Source organism: Acomys minous (assembly GCF_964271855.1).
Source record: "Acomys minous genome assembly, chromosome: 11".
NCBI classification, from domain to species: Eukaryota; Metazoa; Chordata; class Mammalia; order Rodentia; family Muridae; genus Acomys; species Acomys minous.
The window spans coordinates 99,978,907-99,995,074 of NC_140492.1; the positions used below are offsets into that span (position 1 = coordinate 99,978,907).

Genomic DNA, 16,168 nt, shown 5'->3' on the forward strand with positions numbered 1-16,168 from the left:
GGCAGTCTCTCCCTCCCTCCCTCCCTCCCTCCTTCCCTCCCTTCCTTCCTTCCAAGTAGGTGCCCAGTACACACAAAAGGCTGAGTCCAGGCACTTAGCATAGCTCATTCTGCAAAGGTGGTTGGGAATTTAGCAGAAGGCTACACTCCTAAGGATCTGCAGTCAGTTACCTTGCAAAAGCTGATGGCTTTGTCCTAAAAAGAAATGAAGGCTTCCCAATTGAGTGGGAACCAAAGAAGCAAAGATTCAAGCCTTGGCATGCCACTATGGCTTTTCATCAAGTCTGCAGACTCTCCCGGGATGAAAGGTCTTCCTCAGCCACAGAGAAGCTCACGGTCCAGGATAGAATCCCCCTACCAGGTTGGGAGAAAGGGTTCTGGGAAGACGTCATCGGCAATGTGCACATGGACAATCTCACTAGCATCGTATTGACATTCACAATCCAATCATATTTCAATTCTCAAGCATCTGGCACCCGGAAGTTTGTGGGATTTTGAGAAGAATGGCATGTTGGTCTGACAGAAAAATTAGTTTGTTGGGGAACACACTGTTCTTGCCAAGACCCCAGGCTCCTTTTGTAGCATCTGTCCTCAAGGAGATGTGAACTGTCCACAGTGACAACCGGTCATCTTTCTATGCTGACACCTCTCCTAACTTCTCAGGGGTTAGGTCTCAGGAGTTACAGAATGAGTAATCCTGACCTTAGCTATAGACCTGCCAAGCAGGAATGTCTGTATGACACACGCCTGATACCCAGTGATTTATAGAGCAGCAGGAAACTTGTCACACTGTGGACTGTCATTAAAACCTATTGACTCAAAAATCTGAATTTTTACCAGCTACAGGGAAAATATGTACTTCGAGCCTGACCTGCTAGAAGACCCCATATCTCGTGGGGATTGTCTGTCACCTCCAGGCAGGCATTTAAAGCCATTCGGTCTCTTATAGCCCTACCCCCGTCCCACCTCCTGCGCAGTTAGGCGTGCCCCAGATCAGAAGGAGCAGGCCAGCCTGCCTTGTATCCAAATGGTGGTCATCACAGCACACCACACTGAGGAGGGCTTCCTCCCACCACTGGGCTTTTGACCTGACAGATCGGGGAGGAGGAATGGACGGGCAATAGTCTAGTAGTGATTAGAGTTGAGATTATGTCAGAGCCATCAGGGCATAATGCTGCTCTCTGAACCTTTTTTTGTCCCTGACACAGGTAACGACAGCTTCCGTGAGCACGGCTACAGGGCTCTGCTCATCTGGCTGCATGGGGCTCTGATGACACAGCCTGACCCTGCCAAGCAGCTGTACGAGGAGCTGGTGCGTGCAGGATTCTCAGACCTGGCTGGTGAGTTTGCCACAGACTACCGAGATCTCTTCTCCCTTCAATGGTGAGGTGGGGGTTACCCCCTGAATAGCAGCAGTCTGAATGGAGGTTGGTTGGCCAAAAGAGAACATGGATCTGTGTGCACCCAGCAGCTCCTGCCTTGGTTATGACAGCCAGTCAGTGCTCACCAGTTTCAGCATTTGAGCTAAGTGTGAGGGTGCTTCTGTGTGGCTGTGAGCAGGCAGGGTGGGGCTCAAATGCTCGACTGCCTTCTACAATAAGGACTCCTATTCACACCTGAGCAAGAATTATCTTGCTCCAAACTCTACTTGTTCCGATTGGCAAACTCCACCACTTAGCGCCTGGGAAAATGCTCTCTCGGTAGAAAGAAGAGTACACAGGCTGCTGCTTTGCCAGCTGAGGCTATTATAGAAAATCACCTCGCAAGTCATCGACCGTGTTGTCAGGGAGCATTCTTTGAAAACAACAGTGAATTAGTGGCTTTGAAACTCCCATGTAATGACAGCCAATGAAGAGAGAAGTGGAGAGGCAGCTGCGGTTGTTTTCACAGAGGTGGCACCACAGAGATCCGAGCATGTGTGCCTGGTTGTTCTGGTAGCTGGACCAGCATTGTTTCGGGCTGAAATAAGGATGACAAATACTGCAGATACCTATGTTTCAGGATGTTAGCACTGTGACAGGTCCTGCAACTTTAAACGTTTCTTTCTTTTTTCCCCAGTGAAAGTGTATTGAGGCAAACTCTGAGCAGTGTGGGAAGTGGTTAGGGCTGTGTTGAGGCCTTGCCTTGGCTCAGGCTCTGTGATTTTCAACAGGTTCTATAACCTCATTGCACCAGTGTGCCTGCCCATTCTAAACCAGGGAAGAAACCAACAACATGTGAAGGCTGCTGTGGGTGGGATGAACGGTGCCTGGAACATAGCAGAACCACATTTAAGAACATAGGCTGTTCCTCTTTTTTGTTTTGTTTTGTTTTGTGTTTTTTTGGTTTTTTGAGACAGGGTCTCTCTGTGTAGCCTTGGCTGTCCTGGACTCACTTTGTAGACCAGGCTGGCCTCGAACTCACAGCGATCCGCCTACCTCTGCCTCTTGAGTGCTGGGATTAAAGCCATGCGACACCACTGCCCAGCTAGGCTGTTCATCTCCAATATGTGTGCTGGCCAGTTTTTATGTCAATTTGACACAAGCTAGAGTCAACTGAGGGGAGGGAACCTCAGTTGAGAAAATACTTCCGTAAGATCTGACTGTAGGCAAGCCTGTATGTAGGGCATCTTCTTAAGCAGGGATATGGGAGGGCCCAGCCCATTGTGAGCGATGCCACCCTGAGGCTAGTGGTCCTGGGTCCTTTAAGAAAGCAGGCTGAGCAAGTTGTGGGAGCGAGCCAATGAGCAGCATCCCTCCAGGGCCTCTGCATCAGCTCCTGCCTCCAGGTTCCTAACTAGTTTGGGTTCCTGCTTTGGCTTTCCTCAATGGACTGTGATTCTGAATACATAGCCAAATAAAGCCCTTTCTCCCCAGGTTGTTTTTAGTTATGGTGCTTCATCACTCAGTAGTAACCCTTCGGTGTTATGCTTTTTTCCAGAAAAAACTCGTCAGTTCAAAAGTAGCCCTGCCTCACGCTCCAAGAAATGTGTAGTCTCCTAAGCTGAAGAAACAGTGCAAACAGCTTCCCCCTCTTTGTTAGTTTGGTTCCTGATGGCCACAGCCATCTGGCAGTAGACTGATTTTGCACCATAAAGATGATGTTTCCCCGGGGATGGATGTGAACACTCCACCTTCCCATTGCTCCAGGCCACACACTGGCTTGGCCGTTTTATGTAGGCAACTGTGTGTGACTTTCTCTTATCATAGCTGGAAGGGGTCTGTTCATGCTTAAAAAACAAACTGATAAAAGGATCCAGAGGGTCTTAAAAACCTACAAGAAGAACATCGTGACAGGTGGATCGGGACCCAGGGGACTCCGCTCAAACTATTGCACTAACCAAGGACAATACAATAGTAAACATTGAACCCTACTCTGGGGACAGTTATGTGGGGTGGGGGGAAGGGAGGACTGACTCTGACATGAACTCAGGTGCCCCATATTTGACCATCTCCCCTAGGTTCTGGGGAGCATGCCCAGAGGGAAGGTGTGTGTGAGGGAGCTGCTGCTCACTCACCTGAACAAGTAGTACCTGGGCCATGGCCTGATAAGCCTACACCTCAGAGACGCTGTAAGGATTTGTTATAAAATGGAATCATACTTGCCTCTGAAGTGTGAGGCAGCAAGAAAAATGACTTTTTATAAGAAAATGATAGTGCACAGGTGTAGATCATGCTCAAACTGGTAGAGGCTTCCGATGACCAAACCCACTGGTGTCTGGAAGGGGAGGCCCAGATGGACAGTGCCACACAGGGAGAAGACATTCTACTCATATCACAGATGAGGATCCAGAAAACCATTCAACCAAATGTTTGCCTCAAGAGAACACAGCCAGCCAGAAACCATGGACAAGCCTGTTCTCCTGTGCCAGCTCACTCTTTTCTCCACCTCATTTCCCTCCCTAGATAGGATTTCTCTACATAGCCCTGGCTGTCCTGGAACTCACTAAGTAGATCAGGCTGGCTCACAGAGATGCACTTACCTCTGCTTCCCCAGTGGTGGGATCAAAATCATACACCACCGTGCCTAGCCCACGCGGCTTATTCCCACTGGCTAGCAACTGCAGCACATGGGTGGATTGCAGGGGGGTGTGGGTGGCTGTAGCCCTCAACAAAGTGCAAAAACTGTGGAAGCAGGGTCATCCCAGCAGAGAATTTCTGATTTGGTGTTAAAAACGTCGTTCCCGTCAGCCTCACAAATATGCACATATGGTGTCTATTTTCCTCAGCATTTAGTTGTGGAGTCCTAGAGGTAATGACTACTACACCAAAGGCAGAAAAGGCTCTGTGTTTAGATATACAACTGTTACTCTTGGTCTTTAATTAAAAATTAAAATGATTTCAATTAGTTTTAGCAATGACAGTCAAGTTCCCTTTCAAAGTTTTGTGTAAATTGTGGCTCAGTAATAGTGGAAATGATTTCCTATTAGAAGTAACACAGAACAAGATTTATACTCTTGAATGATACAATCAGTGGCAGGCTGAACATGTGCAGAAACAAGTTTTTTTTTTTTAATTAAAAAGTTCTACTTAATTTTTAAATAAAATAACAAAATAATCTCTACACACAGTTACAAAGGATGGATACACGAAAGTCTGTAATTCTGGAAGATGAGCATGATGTGCCTATGATGTTCTAACAGTACAGAGAAGTCAAAACCAAAACCCTCTGCCCCCAGGAAAGTCCTTATCAGAGAGATTCAAAGGCCTGGGTGTGACCAGTCCCCTCTAGTCAACCACTTTTATGGACTGAACACTTGCGAGAGACTGGTTGTGGGCTGGCCTGGATCCGAGGGGCCTGGAGGCTGGGATGCCGCTTTCGGGACGGATGCTCCGTGGGTACTTGGCAGCAGTTGCCTGAGGAATGGTTTGCTGTGAAGAAAGAGACTCTTTACTAAGCTGAGCATCTAGACGTGAAAGCACCATGCCGTCACCTATACCCACACCAGCCATGTACTGCGTGCAGTCACCACTCAAACACAGTGAGCCCTCTCCCTCAAGGAGCCCACTGGCTCAACCACATTTAAACCAGCGTCTTCTCAGGGCCTTGGGGATCCCTGCTCTAAGAGGTCAAGTACAGAAAGGGACACTGTGGTGTCCGGATGAGGGTCAGCTCCAAGCTGTTCACCACTTATTCTATCCAGCCCAGGTCTTGCCTCAAGCCATGGTAAAGCAGAGCTCAGTTTCACTTAGTCACACAAGAGGCTGCCTAGAAGACACGGCTCCCCAGAAGACATGGGACTGGCTCCCTTAATATCTTTTTCCTTAATGGGGTCTTGCTATGCATCTCAGGCTGAACTCAAACTGGTGACCCATTTGCCCAGCCTCCGGAACGCTGGGACTAAGGGACACGCCACCATACCCAGATGGACAACTTCCTAAACAAGGAAAGCTGGATGAGGAGAGCAAACAGTGAGGAGAAGATGACCTGCACACCAGGTCAAAGTCCTGGAGGACACGGAGACATGAGGGCTGAAGAATTAAAGTCAGGGCACAGCTAGCTTGGTCACAGATGTGACATCTAAGAATATGCACTGCGGAGCTGGGCATGGTGGCGCACGCCTTTACTCTCAGCAATTGGGAGGCAGATGCAGGTGGATCTCTGTGAGTCCGAGGACAGCTTGATCTACAAAGCTAGTCTAGGACAGGCAAGGCTACACAGAGAAACCCTGTCTCAGAAAAACAAAATAACAGAAACCCAAGTAAATACCAGCAGATGGCAAAGGCGTTATACACAGACCTATGCTTTAAGGCAATAATGGTTTCTATCAGTTTTAGGTCTTGATTCCTGGGGGTGGAAAGAACAGTATAGAGGACCACAACTGTGTCTGTCATGTGACAAAAAAGAAGCAATAATTGAAAGAGTTTATGGGTATCTGATTCATAGCCACCTACTAGCAGGCAAGTACTGCAGACATGCTGACTAGCAGCAGGCAGCCCAGGAGAGAACAGGTAAAGGAAGAGGATGTCTAAGATTCTGGTTCCTCAAACTGTAGGTGTGAATGCACTGTGTGATGGAGGCTTACTTGCCTCACCTGAGCTGGGTTAAGGAGGCTAAGGAAAGCAGGAAAGGCTCATACAATATGGGGAGAATGAACTGTATAAGTGGATAAAGCCTCCTCCACCATTATAGGAAGCTAATATAAAACCAGCTGGCTTTGGGAGGGAGAAGGAAAGTCAGGCATGGGGGGGGGGCGGGTAGGAATGATTAGGGAAATGATGTGATTCTATTTTAATTCAATAAAAAACTTCAATCAAAAAAAGACTCTACTTTGCCAAATTTTCTCCTCTCTAACATAGTTGGGCGGGAGAGGCAGCTCAGCAGTTAGGAGCACCGGCTGCTCTTGCAGGGACCGAAGTGAGATGCCTAGCGCCCGCATGGTGGAGCTCAGCCATCTGTAACTCCAGTTTCAGGGGATCCGATACCGTCTTCTGGACCAGGTATCCATGTGGTACACAGAGATTTAAAAATGAAAAGAAACAAATAGGAATTCTCACACTCCCTTTCTGGTAACATTTTAAGAAGTCAGGGCTCCTTACGCTCTTGCAGCTTACAGGGGCCTCTGGATATGCCAATACTGTTTGTATTATCTCTTTCAACCCGGAACCCTGACAGTGTCCCCAAGCTCAGTGCTCTCACCAACCCTACTTCACAGAAGGGAAAATGGAGGCTGAACTGCTGGACTTGAGGTATCTCTGTCCAGATGCAGCAAGCAGCCAAAAGGGGGTGACAAGAGGGAAGGCTTGTACTTCCCTCCGGCGTCAAGGCTACGCCCCTTTCTTTATAGCATACATCTTGCCCCTCACCATCTTGTAATACACAGCTCTCTGGATGTGCTATTAACAGACTCAAGAATACATGGGCAAGAGCGAAGACTCTGAGGCAAGGGCAGTTTCTTATAATGGAGCATCTGCTGCACGGGAGTTGGATTACAAGTTCTCTGTTTGTTTGTTGGGCCTGGAATCTTTACATAGTTTACTGTTTTAGCAGTTGACACACTGGATTACCTTTTCTATTTGACTATTTTTACACCATCTGGGATAAACATATTTCTTAATGGTAGAGATTTGTAAGCGTGGTTATTCAGAAAAGAGTAACAGTAAAGCAATGACTAGGCTATGACTAGGGCCCTGGGGACAAACTCATGAAAAGACGCCCTGACAGGACTCACCACCGTGACTGGATGATGCTTCTCCACGACGACCGAGCTCATGGGAGGAGAAACTCCCATTACAGCCAAGCTGCTGTTGATTCTAGTTTTGGAAGCAAAATCGCACCGACCCGTGATCCGAGCTGTAATCGTCTTCCCGGCTTTCTGCTGTGCTGACGTCACAACTCTCGGCATGTACTACAATACAACAAGCAAGCCGTCAGCTGCTGGACGACCCACTGCACGATTTACATTCTGTGCTTCTGTAACTTCCGAAGAAAGCACACAGTACTCAAAACCCAATGAGACAGAAAGGCAAACAGACACCCAACGTTCCCCAACTCCAAAACATTCCTCTTGGATATAACCTCGGTATGCCAACTATTTAAAAAGTGGAGATTTAAAACCCTTACTTTGAAGTGACAGGTTTCCAGGAAGTCTCCTTGTGTGCTCTCTCAGGTTTCCTGCAAGGATCTAGTTTTACCTGAAGTGAAGCCACACTGACCCCACATGCTGTGGACACATCTGTGCCATCCGATTACATGTGGATACTTAACCACTGCCACCAAGCCACAGTGCAGTTACTCCATTAAACACACCACCCCTTACCATATCCGCATCTCCTGCTCATCCTCCATAATACCGACCACTGTGTGATGACTTTAATCCTTAAGTAGTTTTCATCACTATGTATATGTGTTTGTCCTGCCTTTAAAAAAAACTATCAATATATTTCATGAATATAGACATTTAAAATAATCTTTAAAGAATCATTTCTTTAAAGTAACTACAGACTAGTTTTTAAAAGTTTTTTTTAAAAGTTATTTTTGTAGAAATGCTGTGAAAATGAGATGATCATATAAAAAAGCAGCTTCAACATTTAATGCTCTTATTGGTTATCACTGGACAATACTGAAGAAAGATAATACATATATCAGGAATGATGTATAATTTCTCTTTTCCACTGCCAATTAATTACACCAATGCTCACCACCGTGTAAGGCAATGACAGCCTTTGATTTAACTTGTAGTTCTTCACATTTATATCATATTTCATACTTACATTATAACTTGTCAGCTCTTTAGCTGTTGGCCAGAAATGGAAAGGACAGTAGCTAGTAAGACAATTTAATAGCTCCAAACATCTGGGCAGGGTGGTGAGAACCTGTGAGTCCAGCACCTGGGAGGCCACAAGTCTGAGATACACAGTAAGATTCTGTCTCTACACGCCAGATCCCGGCAACACGCCCAGCCCAGCTCAACAAAGACGATGAGTATCATAAAATCTCCTTCTGGAGGTGGCTTCACTAATGGCAAGCTAGCCACTGGGCGAATGCCCCGGCTCTCTCTATAGACAATATGCTGTCCACAGTAGATAAGACTTGGATACAGGCTGAGTTGACTGCCACGCTCTGCCACGACAGGGTAAGCAAGGCCTTCATATTTCCTGCTTCACAGTTATGTCTGCCTGATACATTGGGCCGGAGGACTGAAGATGATGCTCCCGTGTTATAGAGAGAATGGGTGCCTGACCAGGCAGCGACTGTCTGTTATCTCTTAGTTTTGGAAGCTGCTTGCCTGAACTTCTTAATAATTTTATCCCTTTTCAAGTCTCTGATGGGGTTGAAGACCCCCATTTTACAGTTATGGTTAAGTTGTTTAGGATTTTTAAAATGTTTTAAGGTCTAGAAAAATGTTTAAGTTGATAAATACAAGATATGATAGAGAATGATTTGGGTACAAAACTTTAGACTCACTTAGATAGGACAGATAGTATTTTCTTCAAGTTGCCAAATACAAATGCACTAAACAGTTTGAATGTTAACTTTTGCATATGGCTTTCCTAACTGTTTTTACTGTATGTGGTTTATTATAAATAAATAAAGTACATATGCATTTTGGAAAAAAAAAGATTCTGTCTCAAACACCATATACACGCACACACAAATGCATGCACACACTCATTGTCTGGGCTGGGAATGTCTATCATGAATGGACCTATGGTTTGATTCCCAGCTCAACGAACAAGAAATTTTAATGGTGCCTGATGAATATTGACCTAAGGACTGTAGATACTTATCTAGTACTATAAACCTTCTCCCAGCATTTCCTTCCTTCCTTGGCATTCCGTGTGTGTGTGTGTGTGTGTGTGTGTGTGTGTGTGTGTGTGTGTGTGTGTGTGTGTACATGCACATGCAGAAGCCAGAGGAAGTTGCTGAGTGCCCCTCTACTGCCCTCAGACATACACTGAACCAGAACCTCACTGGTCCATTAGGCTGGCCGGCCACTGAGCTCCCAGGCACCTGTCTCCCATGCCCACCCCTAGCCCCCTATGCTAAGGCTATAGTCACGTGCAACTGTGCCTGGCTCTTTTGAAAACTAAGTGCTGGGATTTGAAATTAGGTTCTCAAGTACTTTTACAGCCGCGTTAGTTTTCAGTGTCCACGGTCTTTAGTCTTATTCCTCACTCTTATTTCTGAAGGAGAAGTGATCTGCTCTGACACCTGGAGCAGCGCTCTTCTAACACGCACTGCTCTGGTGTAACTAGAAACGCAGTGTGCAGCACTGATCTAAAGGCATGCCAGTCCTGCAGTGGTTTCTCTGAAAGCACTGATTAAATATTGGTTCTCTCTCCCTGGCCTGGCCCGCTCAGGGTTGTTCTCTCTTTATCTGCTTCCAGCGGCAGATGATCAAAGGTGTCCACTGCATTATTGGGGAAATCAGATCAACCCAAAGGAAAACAACATTTAGTAGGGCTGTGCAATTCCTTGAAGAATCTGGAAAGAATTCATTATAGTTCCATAAAAACCTAAGCAAAAGCAATAATTAAACAATTAATTCTTGGGACAAAACATGCTGCGAGGAAACATCATCTTATATACGCAGGCTTAGCCCTATTCACGCAGGACCCTCCAGTCCTGCTTTAATCTGAAGCTGGAGGCGCTATATCTCAACACTAGCACACAGGAAGCAGGCGGTGGGCACAGCAGAGGCCAAATCTCTACCCACAGGAGGAAGAAAACAGGTAACGGTTCAGATTAACAAATGTACCAACAATGACAGAACACACTGCTCAGGAAAAGGGGCCGAGGACAAACAGCCAACAGCCTAGGGAAGGCTTGGAGGGCTGCTGCTGTGAACAGGAGACTGTGTTTTTAATTAGTGAACTTGAAGGATCTTACATTAAGTTTTCCCAGGGCTGCAAACAGGGCTCAGTGGGTAGTGCACTTACTGGTCTGAACCCCAGCAGCCAACTCAGGTGGCACACAACTGCCTGGAACTCTCATGTCAGTGGGGGTAAGCAGTATCTAATGACCAAAACTGAGCCCCTAACTTTATGGCTGCCCAACTACACCTGAAGGTGTTAAACACACCCTCCATAGCGGCTCATCTCACTTGGAGAGGGAGGGAATGCAAGAAAACCCACAAATTTGGAATGAGAAACACCAGAGTAGCCATGAACTACAGCTGACCAGGACCCTCCACCCAGCTGAGCACTGCTGTAGCCTGCGTCCAGGGGATGAAAAGAGCTCCTTTGCTAAAGACATATGTAAAGATTCCATCTGTACTCACACAAGCTGAAAAGCAGCTTGTCATTTGCTAGTTGTATTGTATATACAGTAAGTAGGGACTGGAGAGATGACCCAGTTAGAAGCACTTCCTGCTCTCCCAGAGGACCTGGGTTTTGTTCTCAGCACCATGTCGGGTGGCTGAGAACCACCCCACAACCCTAGGGGATCAGATGCTCTCTTTTGGGCATTCCTACCACACACCATATACATTTGCAAAATGACACTTATGTAACCCAAATAGTTTAAACTAGTGAAAAAAGAGCTATTTTAAAAGCACATAAGGATGTTTTAGAATTTGTATGAAAATTTATTAGAAAAGACTGCTATTAGGTTGCAGGGAGAAAACAAAACTATTAGCAAATAGTGCTGAACATTTTGTTAGTTCATTACATATTTTACAGAAACTGACATCGAAAAGCGAAAACCACAGTGAGTAAGGCTAACACTAGGAAGGTGGCTTATTTAAAACAGTGACCCCACCTAGGCTGGCTGTCAGTTGAAAACTGGCTCTTTTGATCATGTGGCCACTTAGTCCTCTTACTCTTGTCAGACATTAGCAGCTCTTAACTATGTCCAAAGGGGGTTACTTTCTATAAGCCTCAATCTCCTCATTTATAAAATGGGAAAGCAGTACCACGTACCTCACATTACCTAGCATTTTCCATTCTGATAGATGGAGAAATTAGATTAAAAAAAAACCTAGTAAATAGTTTGGAAATCCAACTGAGGGTATTTTCCTTCAGCGACTCTGATTACACTTCTAGAATCAGAAGAGTGTAGTGCCACCTGCTGACCGGCTCTATGAGTTAATTTGCTGGGATACTGCCTAAGGTTTTATTGAGGGATGTATGGTGGGGGTTGGGTGCAGTTGAGATAGGCTGGTCTCATGCTTCTTTTTAAAACTAGAAGTCACATCTGAGGCGAATCTGAGCATGTGAGTTACATAAAGGAGAAACCTTTACACTGTACTTACACAAAGGGTTACCCATGAGTCTCCTCTCTCCCGGCCCTGAGGGCGGTTGTGTTGTAACTATCATCTAGAACAGTGCTTTTGGACTACTTTTCACCACAAATTAATGTTTTAGACTCATTCTGCTTTGAGTACTTTCTGTGGGTTGACCCAGGTATCACACTGACTTTTAAAAATATATACAACTTAGTCTTTTCCCCTTTTGTTGAAAATATTTTCTCTCACATATTACATCCTGATGATGGTTTCCCCTCCCTCTACTCCTCTCCGTTCTTCCTGACCCCTCCCAATCTGGATCCACTCCCCGTCTGTCTCTCATTAGAAAACAAACAGGATTCTAAGGAATAATATAGAATATAATAAGATTTTTAAAAAACCAACACATAGCCGGGTGTGGTGGCGCACGCCTTTAATCCCAGCACTTGGGAGGGAGAGGCGGGCGGATCGCTGTGAGTTCGAGGCCAACCTGGTCTACAAAGTGAGTCCAGGACAGCCAAGGCTACAGAGAGACCCTGTCTCGAAAAACCAAAAAAAAAAACAAAAAACAAAACAAAACAAAACAAAAAACCCCCAACACATAAGAATTAAACAAACAGAAAAAAAAAAAAGAGCTCAAGAGAAAGCACAAGAATCAGGGAGCCCCTTGTTCACGCACACTCAGAAGCCCCATAATGAGTTCTAGGCCAGCCTAGTCTACAGAGTGAGTTCCAGGACAGCGGGGAGAGCAAGCTTCCTCATGTGCCCACTTGCATGCAGAGCTAGGCGCAGATGCAGTTTCTGATGGAGTCCTATTTTAAGAAAGAGATTCTCTTCATATGCTATCTGCATATGCAACATGAATGGCAAATCAGAAATTTGAATAAACGCCTACTGTGTTTATTTAAATGAGATAATCTACATAGGATTGCGCTTCAGTATGTATAATCATGGAAAATAAACACAGCTGAACATATGTCAGGGTTGGAATTTTGTCTAGTTTCTAAGTCAGAACTCCTCCACACATTCAGATTTCTCTTACTATATACACATGTGCTATGCACTTTAACTTCAGGCAAGAGAAAACATGCAAGCAGCAGATTTCAACATTGTTTCCTCCAAAATTAGTAGCTCTAAAAGGAAGAAATTCAAGTGAGCTAGAAGACTAAATATGACCAGTTGTCTGGATAGCTCTTTGTCTCTCTTCACTTCAGGAGAGCTCTCTAGAGCAATGCTACCTGGCCATGCATGCCAGAAAGGGCTTAAGACTGAATGCTGCTTTCATACCTGTAATCTCAATGCTAGGGAGGCCAAGGCAGAATCTCACTGCAAAGTTGAAGCCAGCCTGGGGTGAGTCAGTCAGACTGTCTGTCTATCTCTCTGTCTCTGCCCCTCCCTAATATGATAAACGGTAAGAGACAGAAAAAAAACTTAGAGTTCTGCCTGCCATCTTTTCTGTTATGTCAGTGGTTAGAACCAAGGAGAGGAATGTAGTAGATGTAAACATGATTTGTTTTGGTACCAAGTATGGGATGTGAAACAGAATTGTGTGAGGGCATGTGACGTTTGTCTTCTGGAAAGGGAACTGCCTCTTGCAGGGGCATGATCTTTGTCAGTTGATAAACATCCTGTAGGGACTATGGGAGAGTATGAATCGTACAAATAACAAAGACCAATCACTTTTGCATCACTTTACATCACTTGGCTGTTCACCGCTCTCCACTTTGAGATACTCTTAGAGATAAAAACTCCAAAGAATGCTTTAAGGTTCTGATTGCTCCTGTTGTGGTGTCTCTTGCTGAAGTTCTAGTTTGCTGTTTAATGGGTCTTCTGGGATCCTGATGACGATGAGTGGAACCGCCCGAAGGAACTGAGCCTAAGTAAGGTCTACCCTTCGCTGTCCCCGCTAACCTGCTTTCTCTCCTCCCTAGGGAGCCTAAGTAAGGTCTACCCTTCGCTGTCCCCGCTAACCTGCTTTCTCTCCTACCTATGTAGGAGGTTGGAAGGGAGGTAGAGGCATTAAAGAACCTCAACTCAGGTAGGTTTTAAAAAGATCAAAGCCTACAGAGGAGGGAGACAGTTGCCTCAGGAGCTTGCTTCAAAGCAAGTCGGTTAGTAACTCTTTCCCAAACAAAATCTAGTCTTTCCTGAGTAGTTTTAAAAATGTAAAATAAAAGTTAATTTTACACTATCACATGTGTAATAGTAAATTACTTTTCACTACAAATTAATGCTTTAGTCACTTTGTCTTGAGTACTTCCTGTGGGTTGGCCAAGTATCAGAGTGGTTTTTTTCTCTACTCTCCATTTACAGCACCAGGGGTGGAGGTAGGGGGGAGAGCCTGTCTGGGTGTGATCCTTAGAACCACATATAGAAAATCAACAAAGTGAAGGAATACAAAACCCAGTCCCCACAAACACCATAACGCAACATACATGCGTTTGAAGTCTTTCACACTGTAGCACTTGCACAAATTGCACTCACCATTTCTCCTGGGGCAGCAGTAGATGTGGACCCTGTGACGAGAACAGAGGCAGGGGCGTGAACAGAAGAAGCAGATGTAGCTCCAGCAGAGGCCATGGAAGCAGCAGAGGGAATGGCAGTGGCGCTGGCCACTCCTGCTGCTACTGGTGCAGTTGACAGCAGCTGTAATGGAACTGCTGAGGGCATTGTAGATGAAGACGTCTCCAAATGTGCAGAAGGTTCTCTTCCCGGACATCCAGTCTCTTCCATTTTAGTATTCGAGAAGTCTGTCCCTACAAATCACACAGATCCATTCTATTAACAACAGCCAAACTAAGACCATTCCCCTCCAAACAAGGAAGAGACTAGGGGCTGGCTCTAATGAAAATGCAGGTATATGCCATCTTGGGCTCTACTGTTCACTAAATGGACTCAGTGTTAACTTGCTCAGGTCAGTACTAACCACTGTAGCTCCAGACAAGCTGAAAGCTTCAACATGCGAGGCTAACACATGTAAGAGAGAAGAATCAAGAATGTTCCCCATGGAGTCTGGCTGGGTGTGTGGCCATCGAAACCCAAGTACTGCAAGCACATGTGGCCACACGAGGGGGCGGGGGGAGGGTCTATGCAGCTCTTCCTGCTTAGCACAGCCATCTTGACACCTTGGTCTTAGAGCTCTGCAAAGATTTCCCGTATCAACACCCTCCCATTCCACTTACTATTTCTCTTTTGACAAGGTGTTTTCACTCTTGATATTTTAGCGAGTTATAAATCAAAGAACTGAGTTTCTCCATGCAGACAGATTATGAACAAAAAGCATGTGCCAGATGAACTAACTGTAGGGACGGCTCCCTCACAAGGAGCTCATCCACATCCAGGGTGTGGATGGAGTCAACCTCCAGACTTTCAGTAGATGGAGTGAACAAGGGGCTGCTCTGGTTTGTGATTTCCCCCTCAGAATTAGAATTTGGCTAGTTTTCACTTGGCCTATCTCTGAGTTTGAAAATGCAGTGAGATGTAGATGCTGAGGACAACTTTTGTGTTGAAAGGCTTTTTAGATGTCTTCTTTCTGACCAGATGCCTGGCTGTTACCTCTCTGCACGTTATACGCGGTAATTGTGACCTTGCTAGACTTTAACAATGATTACAGTTCCAAGAGCCTTCCACCCTGGAGAAAGCAGCTAGTCCACACAGAATACTACTTGTAATTGGAAACCGCGCGCACACACCCACCCCACCCCCACTTGGGGTTTAACATGCTTTTGGCAGAAAGTAACCCTGCATGACAGACATCCATGGGCCAGTGATAAAAGGTCAGGTGTTAAGAGGCAGGAGACCAACTCTTGCTGCGGTGGCTCATTTATGACGTTTCTGTTCACAGGCGACAGTTAGGTTACTGGCTCTTCTCTCTCTAACTGGGAGGCAGCCTTCTCACTTTTGTATTAAGACTGCTTGAAACCATTATTTTAGGGATGCTTTAAAACGAAGGCATGAAAACCAGGTAAGCTTTCATGGGACTGAAATCATTTCAATGAAGCGAATCTTTCATTAAAAAGCTAACTCCCAAATAGGACTTAACTTTTATTGTCATAAAAAGCCCCAGTAAGATTTATGGGAGTGGGTGACATAGCTCATTTGGTAAAGGTGCTTGTCACAAAACCTGCTGGCCTGAGTTCTATCACAGGAAACCACATGGTGGAAGGAGAGAACCGACCCCACCCTCCACATGTGTGCCACAGCCTGCATATGTCCTCCTTCCCCCAAACATAGACATGATATAATATAATATAATATAATATAATATAATATAATATAATATAATAGCAATACATAAATATAGTAAAAAGTGACTGCTAGTGTGGTAGCCAAATCACTTGGGAATGAGTGAGATACACTAGTCATCCTTGAGATTTTGTAATTCTAAGTTGCTGGTGTCTAATCCTTATTCAGACCACAGGCCATGGCTAATACTGATAGAAAGATATGCCCAAACATCACCACCCAGTAACATTTGTGACTTAAATGATAAATGTTTGGTGATGCTTTAAAATGAAGGCAA

The 16,168-nt window shown here is 45.3% G+C and overlaps 2 protein-coding genes across 4 annotated transcripts in view; one reads left to right on the forward strand and one right to left on the reverse strand.

The window, feature by feature from the left end:
• Positions 1-4,333, forward strand: part of ANKDD1B (ankyrin repeat and death domain containing 1B) — a gene marked incomplete at its 5' end in the record, with an annotated part of 58,017 nt that extends 53,684 nt beyond the window's left edge. The window contains 2 exons of the mRNA XM_084802727.1: positions 1,208-1,339; positions 2,919-4,333. Coding sequence (XP_084658853.1) covers positions 1,208-1,339; positions 2,919-2,980 — 194 coding nt within the window. The 3' untranslated portion in view covers positions 2,981-4,333. The remainder of the gene's footprint in view (positions 1-1,207; positions 1,340-2,918) is intronic.
• Positions 4,334-4,467: 134 nt separating this feature from the next.
• POC5 (POC5 centriolar protein) overlaps positions 4,468-16,168 on the reverse strand; it is a 36,031-nt gene continuing 24,330 nt past the window's right edge. For all 3 annotated transcript variants that reach the window (XM_084802724.1, XM_084802723.1, XM_084802725.1), the window contains exons 10-12: positions 14,131-14,402; positions 7,150-7,326; positions 4,468-4,849 (exon numbers count right to left, since the gene is read on the reverse strand). In XM_084802724.1, the coding sequence (XP_084658850.1) occupies positions 4,706-4,849; positions 7,150-7,326; positions 14,131-14,402 (593 nt within the window). In that variant the 3' untranslated portion in view covers positions 4,468-4,705. The remainder of the gene's footprint in view (positions 4,850-7,149; positions 7,327-14,130; positions 14,403-16,168) is intronic.